The sequence below is a fragment of the Blennius ocellaris genome, assembly GCF_963422515.1.
Source record: "Blennius ocellaris genome assembly, chromosome: 13".
Classification (NCBI taxonomy): domain Eukaryota; kingdom Metazoa; phylum Chordata; class Actinopteri; order Blenniiformes; family Blenniidae; genus Blennius; species Blennius ocellaris.
In genome coordinates this window covers 5,673,931-5,686,818 of record NC_137662.1, presented here as the reverse complement: position 1 = coordinate 5,686,818, position 12,888 = coordinate 5,673,931, and the positions used below count along the sequence as shown (strand labels likewise).

At 44.3% G+C, this 12,888-nt stretch overlaps 1 protein-coding gene across 1 annotated transcript; it reads right to left on the bottom strand.

Moving 5' to 3' along the window:
• Positions 1 to 694: 694 nt before the first annotated feature.
• On the bottom strand, positions 695 to 12,850 carry mocos (molybdenum cofactor sulfurase). The gene is made up of 15 exons (XM_080508173.1): positions 12,579 to 12,850; positions 12,382 to 12,471; positions 12,204 to 12,270; positions 11,457 to 12,104; positions 11,281 to 11,357; positions 10,927 to 11,126; positions 10,691 to 10,807; positions 10,200 to 10,580; positions 9,925 to 10,087; positions 9,717 to 9,804; positions 9,115 to 9,239; positions 2,107 to 2,203; positions 1,814 to 1,955; positions 1,611 to 1,715; positions 695 to 1,535 (listed from the first exon to the last, which is right to left on the bottom strand). The coding sequence occupies exons 1-15, from the start codon at positions 12,688 to 12,690 to the stop codon at positions 1,425 to 1,427; spliced, it is 2,523 nt and encodes an 840-aa protein (XP_080364299.1). The 5' UTR covers positions 12,691 to 12,850; the 3' UTR covers positions 695 to 1,424.
• Between the last annotated feature and the right edge of the window lie 38 nt (positions 12,851 to 12,888).

Genomic DNA, 12,888 nt, shown 5'->3' with positions numbered 1-12,888 from the left:
CATCCATGTATCTTCTATTCCGATTCACTCAATTTTGGGTGAATCGGAATAGAAGATACGTGGATGTTTACTATTGCAACAACACATCATCAGTAGGGTAAAACTAACTTGTCTCACGACGGTCTAAGTTGGAGAAAACTGAATGACGGCATTATTTTTCTTCACTGAATCCTTGTTTACGTGAAAACATTTCAATTTTGTGCTTTTGTTTCAGAAATATTTTGCGTTTTTTTGCAAAAACGCTTTGAAAGTGGCGTTGTCTTCATGATGGCCCACTAGGAGGTGCTGTTAGCTTTTGTAATGAAACCAAACAGATATGCTTATAGAGAACAACGCGCTATAAACATTGACGATGGGATAACGTGGACATTCGTATGGACAGACGACCAAGTCGGATTTCTATTTACGGTGACTCTCAACTCTAAAACGACCCAATCCCAGTGAATTTTGTGATTTCAGTTCAAATCTTTTTAAAACGGGCCCTAAACTTCATCAATTACACCTCAAACACATTTTTCCAATGGAGAGAAAACAGGTGAAAATCCAGACATGCACATGGAGAACCCGCAAACTCCACACAGAAAAGCCTCTCAAGCCACTTTCAACCCGTGAGCCAAGACTGAACACTTAAATAAAGCTGGACACTGTCATTTTGTCAGTGGTAAATCTTTAATCCACAGAATAAAGTCCTGATAATTGACTTCAAGAAGAGAATCTTCACAATTTGGTCAAGCTCTTTACATTTCATTAAAAGAGAATTTACAGGAATTATGAGTGAATCTTGACGATACATTCATGTGGATCCAGTGTGAATATTATATAACATCATTATACCAAACATGGTTTTTAAAGTAAGCGCTTGTCTTTCACATTTTTCCAGGGTTATACCATTAGACATGTTTCAGCCTGCAGATGGCCTCACTGAGCATTTTGACATTGATGTGACTGACATCCATATTAATCATGATGGATTTTTTTACATTTTTTTATTATTATTTTAACTAATCTGCTGACATCTGATAATTATGGAGAATAATTTAAAAACATATGCAGCAATACCATTTGATAATTTTTGTGTGAAAGCATGTTGCTCTGTAACGTCTCATATCTAGACCTATCGCTCTCAGGCCAGACACACTTTCTCTCATCCTGACAAGCAGTCATCCTCTCAAGCCTTAGATATACAAGCCACTGAGCACCCAGTGCGTTTTTTCCATTACGGAGCGATATGATGTATGTCTTCACATTTCTGCAAATGACCTTCTGTGGGAATATCCGACGACATTTCGAATCAAATAACAGCTCAATTCTTGGATAATATTTAAAGAGCGTGACGGGGTCGTCATGAAGCAGCGTAGAAATGGTCACTTAGGGATGAAAGGTGATGGCAGAATAAATACGAGAGGATGTTCCAGGTGGCTCCTTTAAGCGCAGCGCGGTTCAGGCCGGACGGGGCAGCCGACGGAGAGGAGGCCGGACGCCGCGGGCGGAGAGCCTTCGGGGGGCTCGTGGGTCAGGTACACACCGAAAGTCACCTAAAAAAAAAAAAAAAAAACGATGGCTGGAATTATACTGCTCACGCACACGGACACACACTCACGCACACTGACCTTCCCCTTGCGGTGGGCCGTCAGGGAGATCAGCGGCTCTTTTGTTTTGGTCCCCGTCTCCTGGTCGACTCCAACCATATGGCACCGCCCGCACTGACCTGCAACCTTCGGATCGAATCCCACATCGAGCGCGTGACTCCTTGAAAATCGCTCTCTCCACACATCTGTAGATTTCATCATTTCATCCGGAGGCGCCTGCTCACCACGAATCGGGTGCTGCCAATAATCAAGTGTGACCAATTATCCTCCTCGAATGGTTCTTCTCCAGCGACGACTAAATTGGCTCGGAAGCGGCTAATGACGTTCTGTGTGTCAAGGAGCTGATCACCCTCCCGATTGTCCCGCCTGAGAGAGAGAGAGAGACACGAATGTGGAAATTGCATGTTATTTTGCCGCCCGGCGTAAATGGTTCACTGTAATGTAAATGCCACGCGCGTGGAAAGTGGCCCAATCATTTCGCCCGGCGCACTCTGAATACCGTGTGGTGTGCTCAAACCTGCAGCTCATTAGTGTGTGAATGAGCGCCACGCTGGCAGAGTTGATCATGAGATACTGAGCCTCGTTCACCAGGGAGAGGGACGTGGAGGCGGCAGCTAGGGAGGAAAGACGCTATTATTATTATTGCCCCGGTGAAGTTTTGTACCAAATCGGCAAAACATTTTGATTTGCAGGTTGAGCAGACAGCAACCTGAAGAAGAAGGAGAAAAAAAAAAGAGTGGAAACTTATCACAATGTGCAGTTACAGTTTGATGATTATGAGCCGGGGGGAGGAATCTATAGAATCCTTTTCTCATGACTGATGGAACTGTTCCAAGAATGAAAGATTCATCAGATAATTACAAGCAAATACATTTACATCATTTGATGCTCAGTATTTACAAACTTTGACTCAAGCCAAGCTTTTGTCTCTCTTGTTGCTTGAAACGGATAAAGACCCACTAGATCGTTCTCTTAGAACGATTCCACGACTAAACACAGATGTAAAGCTCACGTTGAAGTCCGAGCCCACTGACTGGAACGTATTCCTTTCTCTATTTTACCACCTGATCAAACAGGGTTCATCAAAGCACGTCAATTCATTTAATAACGTTCAGCAAAAGTTCAACCTCTCGTGTTCTTCCAAACACACCCGAGTCAGAGGGCCTTGTCTCTTCGGATGCTGATAAAGCATTTAATAGAATCAAATGGACTTGGAATATTTTGATCTATGTCGAGGGACGCAGGAGGGCTGCCTAATCCTGTTTACTCCTTTTTACTATTTGCTGTCGGCAGCAGCGAGGGAGAACGAAGGAAGATTCTCTATGTGCGGACGAGCGACTACAGTGACCTGCGACCTGACTGTGCTGGATGGTTTTAATAAGTTTTACCCTGACAAGGTCTATAGTCCAAACACAAACCTAAGAAAAGAGCCAAAACATCCTAAAATAAAAAATAAAACATCTTAAAACGCAGAAAAAGAAGGGTAAAACATCTAAAATCAGATACAAAAACAGATGGGAATGTAATGAAACGTTTACCCAGTGAAACGTCAAAAAAACCCACTTTATGTTCATACATCAAAACTATGTTTGAAACTTAAAGAGCTGTGCTTTTGGAGTTTAAACGGGTTTTGTAGCTCGAGTTAAACTTGATTTGGTGAAAAGTGGCAAAAAGTGATCCTGGGTTAAAACAAATCGACTTAAGTATGGTCACTGCAACGAACAGCAGCACTGGCGTGTCAACTGATAAAATTCCTACGTATAAAATCCAAACACGTAAACACACAAAAGATTGAAAACGCACCTTGATTCCTCCCCACTGAGCTGTGATCACGAGTTGTGATTTTTTTTTATTACGGCACACAGCCGTCCAGCTTATTTATGTGCAACGCTGCCAACGGAGGCCCAGCACAGCTCCAGGTCTTAAAGATGGGACTCGAGAGGGTTCCTCTGGTTGTTGCAAGCAGAACTACTCAGCCGGTAAAAAGCATTTGCCTAAAAGTTTCCCGTGGAGCGTCTCAACACCTCCGAGAATACTCCCGGTGAAGTCATCGGGAAGGCATCTCTCGCTCCGAATTTTGGAGACAATCATTCAACAGGGAAAACCTGGATTCAAGCCGATGAAAGCCGTGTAGCGTTCGGCAGGCGGGGAGGATTACAGGAGACGTATCTGTTGCAATACGGGAGCGAAAAGATGTAAGAAATGTTTGAAAGGTTTGTGGAGCTTAACCCACAATGTGGACGCAAAGCTGCCGGGATCATTCAGAAAACTGAAAATAAATAAATAAATACATACATTTTTGATTCATTATTTAAGAAATGGTCCGATTCTGAACAGAAGACGTCCTAATTTGATATGTCTAGTTTTGCACGCCATGCCTGCTAGAATAAAGTTCAGTATTCTTATTTGTCTTCCTGTGATCCTCCCTGGCTGTGAAATACCAGCGACTTTCAGATTCCTAACAACCAGTTTTGTAACAGCAGCTTCACATTAAATATCTGTTGCTCAAGCAACAATTTACACCGTTTTATTCGAACTGATGCAGTGTCTATCAGTATTACAGTGTTTCATGAATTTCCTAAAACACCTGTTATATTTCAATTCTTAATACCGGTATTTATTTTATGTATCCAATTGTTGTTTTTTTCAAGTAAATCTTATTTCTGTGTGGACCATAGACACATTTTAAATTTACAACGCACACAAAAAACGGATTTTTTCACACAACGAACAATGTGTGACTATGGGTTGTTATGCACTACTTAAAAGATGAGATTGAATAGAAACGTCTTACAATGGTGCTGACATCCTTCCCTATTTTCAGTTCCTTGGTTATTTCCCAGTGTATTGTTTTGGATTACATTTAAAAAAAAAAAAAAAAACTTTTCTTAAGATGAGTTTTCTTCCCAAAAATGAAAAGAAAAGAAATAATACCTTGACCTCCTGATTTCCTCCAGCTGAGATCTCTGAAACCACTATGGTAATATGTAAGATTTCAGTTGAAACACGAGTAGGAATTGGAGATTCAAAATGCCGTTTGCATTTATGGGTCAGGCTTGTTCTCAATTTATCAGGCTGAATCATCTGTTGCTACTTCATCTAATACAAATAAAATAGGAAAGATCATTTCTGATTGCCTGTGCATCAGAACATGCATGATTCTCACACCGAGGGCCATCATACCTGTGCATAGATACACATTTGATCCATTCTCAGTTTGGTTCAGGATTGAATAAAACACATTTTGAGTTGCAAGTTTCCTTCTTGGAGACACGGTCGCATCAAAAATGATTTTATTTATGCTGCCACGAATCAAAGAAGCCTTTGAATTAATTGTTGGATCTCTATTATGCAAAACGATATATGCAGGATTTGTTTTTCTCTTAACTACCGGTCTATTTATAAGAAAATCAGTCAGAAAATCCAACTTGATTAAGCATGCCTGCGAAGTTTCTGGCCCTGGTCACACAAGTACAATCTGAAAACTTCCAACTTCCTGCAGTTTGACTTCACTGGTGCAGTAGATATGCATATTTATACATTTTAGAATATTTAATTACACTTTCCAGAAAACTGCAATCTTGCAATCCCAATAACTATAGCAAACCTCTGCAGAATCTCCAGAGGCACACAATTTGTGAAATTTAAATGACTTGAACATAGTGTGGAACATTGTGTTGATCCTGTTATAAAGAGGAGTAGCAGTCGATTCTAATCAATAAAGTAAATGGTAGAATATTGTGGTGGAACATGTTGCAGAGATGTGGTCTCAATCAAAGTATTAATTATATTCATTAATTAGAGAAGTCAGTTGAATTCAGCTGTATGTAACGTCTAGGGCACATTTCTCCCATAAAGTGCAAACTCATGTAAAAATAGCTCAGAAATTAGATTTTCATGTTAAATTAATAAACGTATTGCTTTTTAAAATGCAGATCAAAAGATTTTCGTAATCCTTGTGACTGTGGCCGTATTTTAAAAGGGGTGAAGTGGATTACTTGGTTTATAGAGTAGGAATAAAATGACTCATATGAATACTTCTTTTCTTCTTTCTTATTTCAGAGCCAGACAAGTCACAGCCAGAAATTTGAAGCTGATAAAGGAGAAGAAAAACATTTGCAGAAGACGTTATCTTTATATAACAAAGTAATTTTATTATTATTTTTTTTTTAGAACTTTGGAACCAATTCCTCTTTTTGTTCCCCGAAAAGAATATGAAAGTCCTTTAAAATAAAAGGAATTAATTAATTGGAACTGAGAGATTTGGAATTACTGTAAGTTTTTTTGGGACATTTGAATGATCAGTAAGTAGATTTAACCTTTGGATTATAGACATCTTGCCTTTATTTTACCATTTTAACAATATTGTCTTTTCGAGGATGCACAATTCACTGACGTGAAGAAAGTCTGTCACCTCCCTCACTTGTTTGCTTCATGTTTTATTTAATTTTTTTAGCAAATGTGTGTTCATACAAGCGAATCAGAACTTTCCCCTTCGTGATGTCATGCAGGGATATAACCACTCCCCCTGGTGGTGGATACTCACTTTGGCTCTCTCACAAGTAGATAATAAAAATGTACAAAGACTACTGACATCCTGAATAAAATCAGCATAATATGAAAAACCGGAGCATTTACCCACACAGTTAGCAGGAGCTAGCGTTAGCTTATTGGTAGCAACTGTTACAACACATACGGCCAAACTAAATAACATAATCCTCTACTTCTCAATCAGATTCTGGTTCTAACTAGAGTGTTTCTGTGAGTCGTAGTGACAAATCCACCATTAATATTAGTGCATGGTACCAGTGTTTCAGATGAACTGGTTTCCCTGTTAAATGGTGACTGACTTCCTTCAGTGCCCATCGCTGCTGCGAGAAACGGCAGATCACAAAATCAGACTCACAAAAGGTACGGCGCTTGGGAACTTCATTACAAAAGCTGTTAAACGGTGTTCGTCAGGACGGATACGGATTTCTGTCGGGTTCTTAACATCTGTTATTAGTAGCAACAAGGGATGCTAAAAGATCACCATGAAACAAGGAAACCATTTAATCTGAAACACCGGAAAGCTCTTCTCCCGAGATGGGCCTGGAGTTTATGGAAACATTTTGAGACAGTGTGTTACAGTTTTAAAATCGGTAACTAAAGTGTGATTTACTTCAGCTGTGGCAGCCCACTGCCGTCTCTAAATGAGCCGTGAAAATCTCTGTTCTCCCGATACCAACATAGACAACTTAGCGAGCGACAGTGCAGATCATTCCTCCCTCACATGCGCGCTCATGACCACGCCGTGAATTATTCATCCTTCACAACTCCGACCCAGAGCTGTTGTGAGTTACAGTACGACAGAAGGATGGCTGGCGGTCACAGGCTCAAACCTTTAGCTATCAATAATGTAGTACCTACTAACAGTGGAATATTGGTTATTTGAAATGAGATAACGTCAATACTGCAATGACTTTCCAATAGGAACCCTTTGAACCGATATTGTTTGTTAATGCGACACTGTGACGTTGCATTAAACGTTTTAAAATGTGATAACTGGAGCCAATAATGGAAAAATACATAAATAGGAAGATATTCCTTGGAAATTAAAGATTTATTTCCCTTTTTTGTGCAGTTTGTGTTTGAAAAATGTGTATAATGGAGGAGATAATTGCCATATTAATTCATATAGGGTACAAACTATTCAGCAATCCCTAATGACTATTTTATAACATTATTGGCTTTATTACTTTTCAATAGCCACAATTATTACATTATTGATTGCGGCAGGGATTTTATCGTATAAGACTGGTGATGAAGTCCGACATCAACCGGAATGTGTTATTTAGCTTGAAACCTTTAAAGTGTCCCTGAAATAATTCTATTAAAATACACCAGTATTTAGCATTATTTTCCCCCTTTCGAATGATATATGACACACCAATGACAATCACACCACTATCTTGCTCTTGAGCGCCGAACGTCTAAATATGCCTTTAAATCTCCCGCCCTGTGAATCTGACCTAGTTTTCCCAACTTGCCGTAGTTTTGCGCTGTGACGTATGAGGGGTTATTTACTTCCGCCCACAACAGCTGATCGTAGCGTCTTGTTTACATGTGCTCTGCATTATCGCGTTATTTAGCAGTTTTTTAGAGCCATGCCTAAGCGTTGTGTTGCGGCTGGGTGTTCCCAAATGCCCAGTCCGTCTGTAAGTGTCCATAAATTCCCAAAAGATCAAACTTTGAGGAGATTATGGACAAAACAAGTGCAGCGCACTCGCTCCAACTGGACACCAACAGAGGCCTCCTATCTCTGCAGTCAACATTTCACAGATGACTGTTACGAAACAGCACCCGCAATCCGAGAGTCACTTGGTTTTGCTGTGAAGAGGAAACGTATCCTGAAACCTGGTTCTGTCCCCACCATTTTTAAACGGCTTTTTAACGGATTTTTAAACCCAACCTTCAGTAAGTCTTTTTAAAACCTGCTAAAACTTAAGACAAATAGACCAATAAACTTTGCAAAACACCCACTCTGACACAAGGGTAAATACCCGGTCACGCACAATATGTGCACACGGGTAAATACCCGGTCACGCACAATATGTGCACACGGGTAAATACCCGGTCACGCACAATATGTGCACACGGGTAAATACCCGGTCACGCACAATATGTGCACACGGGTAAATACCCGGTCACGCACAATATGTGCACACGGGTAAATACCCGGTCACGCACAATATGTGCACACGGGTAAATACCCGGTCACGCACAATATGTGCACACGGGTAAATACCCGGTCACGCACAATATGTGCACACGGGTAAATACCCGGTCACACACAATATGTACTCACGGCTCAAACATGTATGGTTGAACGCCTTGATTTTCTTCTAATTCTTCCTCCGATGATTCCTCTCCTTCATCTTCGTCCAAAACCAACGATACGTCACTTAAATCTTCGCTAACATCGCTCCTAGGTGCTTCTGTATCGCCAAACCCCTCCATTCTTCAATCAGCTGATGTTGTTTTGGCTGGGACATATAACCCCTCGTACGTCATATCCGGTCTAGCTCAGGCGGCTCACATTTATGGCCCGCAAATATACCGTCGTCTGCTGCATCATGTAAAGTCAATTAAAAGGGTCGGAATTCGGACTTTTATCTGGGAATGTTATATACCTTTCGAAAGCATATTTATTCTTCTTTCTAAAGATGAAATATGATAAACATTTCAGGGACACTTTAAGTGGGTAGAGTTTTGGAACGATGTGACTTTTTCCTCTCGTTGTGTGCCAATGTTCACCTTTACTTCATTGATTGGATGCGTTTTGTCTGGTCTGACTTGTGAAGTGGCTTTTTAATGAGCAAGACAAGGTTTAAGCCCCACGAGAAGTGAAGATAATTCCGACGAGGAGCAGATCGGGGTTTGTCACATTTTCCCCCATTCCCTGCCTACAAATCGCAGGCTGAACGACGAGCCAGACCGCCCGGGGAACAGCGGAGTGGAACAGGTGGAATGTATGAATAGGTACCTCCGATGGGCTTTTTCCTCATTTCTCGGGTAAAATCGGGCCTTTGTCTTATCAGGCGGCAGGTCTGTCCGAGGAAGTCTGAGAGCCAGGATGCGGCTTCGTCTCCACAGTCGACGGTCTCCACCCTGCGGGGGGAGGAGGAGGAGGAGGTGGAGGAGGAGAAGGAGGAGGTGGAGGAGGTTGGGGGTGGGGGGTTACATTCAGGAGGTCCCTGGGGAAATCTACTGAATTCGGATGCTGCTTATTATTTGTTATGACATCTAAATCCAAGAATCTCGGCATGAATAGCTTTTTCTTTTCTTTTTTTTTTTACCCATGACTCGTCATGTGGGGGATCTGTCAGACCAGATTAATATCACCTCCTGCTCATTGTTTGTTTGTGTTCCATAAAAAAAAAAAAAGTAGGAAGCAGGCAGACTGTCATAAGAAGCGGAGAGGAGGAGGCCTTATAATAGCGACCAGTAAAGGAGGACGGCATAAAAACACCATGCAGACATGAAGCAAACGATACCAGAGGAAAATCTGGGACAAAAGATACGTGTCACAGCGTTTTCCCGCCGCCACTGCCGCCGCTCTTAGATGTGATCACAGATCCAGCTCACCTGTCACCACAAACTCTACTCTGACACACCCGGTAGCCTGGGTGCAATTGAGCGTCGTCTTTCAGAGGAACTGACACGGCATCCGTCCCTGCGGGGGGGCAATGGACACAGACAAGAAGTCAGGAACTCTCGGACAAACTCGCAGCTGAAAGTCCCGACTGATTGAAATTTCTCATCGCCGCCGCGCCGAGCGACTAGACTGTCTGACCTGAGGCCCGCAGGAGCAATTTGTTTGACGAGAGGTGGACTTGCGGGCGAACGAGGCACAGGCGGGGCTCTCTCTTCTGACTCAGACACACGCCGTTCCCGTTCACCACCATCCAGCCTCGGTCATACAGCAAACCTTGCGGTCCCACCGGCCAGTCGTGGACCTGCATGAAGAGCAGGGGATGGAGGGTCGAGCCAAAGCAGGTGGAGCGAGAAAGCAGGACAGAGAGAGAGGAGTAGAGTATATAAGGGAATAACTTTGGGTTGTGCTCAAACCTCACACGCTCCGCAGGACTTGATGGGATAAATGTAGATGGCGGTCAGAGTGTAAGCCCCCCCATGGCTGTTTGAGTCTCTGAATCCAAATCCTTTCAGTGACGCTTCTGTAGGCTTCTCCTCACCTACTTTATACACTTCTCCATTAGTCTGTTTCATTGAAGGATGCTCGCCGGAGCCTTCTGGGGCCGCTGGGGCTGCTTTTAGCTTCCGCAGCCTGGCGTGGTCCACCGTGACCGGCTTCTCCACGAAGCACTCGGCAACAAACTTCAGGAACTTCTGACAGTCTTCAAACGTTGACATGTAGCCAAAGGACACGCGGACAGATCCGGTCGGCTGGCCGTCCACCTGGTCGACGCCGTCTCCGCAGACGTGGCCGGCCTGAAAGAGAGAAGAAAGACAACATTTTGCATTTTACCCCCCCACATGCCCCCCAAAAGATTCTGACTGATTTTTTTTTTTTTTTTTTTTTTCAAGCCTCCGTCTCTCACCTGCAGATTTCTCCTCATCTGCTGGCCATCGATCCCGAGGAACAGCTGACAGGCCCCGGTGTTGCAGAAGCAGCCTGTCCGCACATGAATATTGTACAGATTGGCCATTCGGTCTACCTGAGGACAGCAGAGGGTTTGCTATTAAAACAAAAAACACACACAAACCCACACTGAACATAAACATGCCCCAATTAAACTGTTATGACTTTGATCTAAATCATATTTATCGCACGCACCTGTGAATACCCAATTATCTGTCCATCAGAGTCCATGAGGTTGAAGTTAACGATGGCGCCCTGTGTGACTGAACTCTCAAACTGCCCCTCGGTGTATACGTGAGCCGCCGGTTTCCCGTTGCCATGGCAAAGACTTGACAGGAGCATGTAAGTGTAGCGCGCCAGGCCGAACGTGTGCTGCTGGATGTTGTGCATGTTCCCTGAAGGTACAGAGAAAAAAAGGAAAGGGATAAATATAGTGTTGCCCCGAAGCAGATCACCATTGTTAAGACCGTGCATATGGATTAGCGGACTGCTACTCGACGAAGAGGTGTTAATATTCTGGTGTGAACCGAGACACTCTTGTCACTGCACCTGTGATCCGGTGAAGCGACTCAAACCCGTGATTTATGGCGATGACGTCCAGGAAAGACACGGTGCCATCTTCGAATCTTTACCAGGCAGAGAGAGAGAAAGCATTACGCCGGCGAACGGAGGCAGCGGGGGGTAATAAAGCGACTGTGAATTGACGGGCTTGTTCGGCACTCTACCTGTCAGTGACGTTTGCAGCCTGCACGTAGTAATCTTCTCCGGGGAGGTACGCCGCCGCCGTGCCTCCACCGAAGTACGACTTCCTGAGTACGCTCGCCGCGTCATTGCGCACGAGAAGGGCCCCCAGACCGGTGGGGAAGCCAAACATCTTGTAGAAAGAGATGGGGATGAAATCGGCGGGGCAGTCTCGGAGGTCCAGCGGGGAGCAAGCGACGTAGGAGGCCGCGTCGAGCAGCACGAACCAGCGGCCCCGGTGGTCGCACGCCGGGTAGAGGCGTCTCGCCCGCACGCCTCTCACGTGGCCGAGCGGATACTTTCGTCCGGAGAAGTTGCTCTGTGCTGGGTAGCAGAAGAGGTGGGCTGTCTGGCAAACCGCATCTTCGCCTGGAGCCTCGGCGGCCTTCGCCCTGCCCTCCACATCCCGCGGCAGGACGGGCAGTGCAACGGCCCCCTGGCTGGAGGTCAGTCCTCTCATGCCCACGACCGAGGTGTGGTTATCAGTGAGGTAGCAGAAGAGACTGGCCGCCTGACTCTCTGCCTGCCGCCTCCAGGGGAAGCTCTCCGCCACTAATTTGAGTGCGGCAGTAGAACCAGATGTGAATATCACAGAGTATTCCTCAGGGGTGGTGTTAAAATGCTGCAAGACCCTGTAAGAAAATGTGCAGGTTTTTTTTTTCTTTCTTCTTCTTCTTTTAATCATTACATTGAAAGGACTCATTATGAGAGTTTATTCTGAAGGTCTTCACCTGAATCTCACCCGCTCCATGGTGTCATGTGTCAGTGTGCTGCTGGGACTGTGGCTGTGAGGGTTTCCTGCAAGGGGGGGGGTTTCAGGTCAGCACTTAGTCGCTTCGGATTTTATAGGAGCCGAAAGACACATAAAAATAAACACTTCACAAGATTTTTTTATGTGACTTGTCTGACCGTAAACATCCCCTGTAATGTCCTGGCAGTAGTCCCTGACCAGAGACTCTGGGTACAGCGTGGCTGCAGCATGATCCAGATATGTTATTCCTGTTTACAACAGAGGAGCAGCCATGTATTGGAAAAAAACCCAAAAAAACCAAAACAAGTCAGCCAGCCGGGGGAAAGACTATCCCGTCACTGAGCACGATCGTTACCTTTAATCCGGGTGAACTCCTGCTCGATCACGTCTGGGAAGTTTTCTCCATAGCCGTAGTGACTCCAGAGCTGCTGGAAAGTTTCAAAAGTGCAAAGTTGTTGGAAATCCATCGATCGCTGTGGGCCTGAGTGGGGGGAGCTGAGCTGAGAGGGGGAGCGCGGTCACAGTGCGCGCCGCCGCCGTGCGTCTTTTTACGCACAGTGGCGCACGCGGCTCTTCGATACCAGCGGGTGAAAGTCCGTCTGCTGACACTGTTTTCTCTCTGAAGTCTGTCAAAGTGTCCCCGCGGAGAACTGCTGTGTATAAAC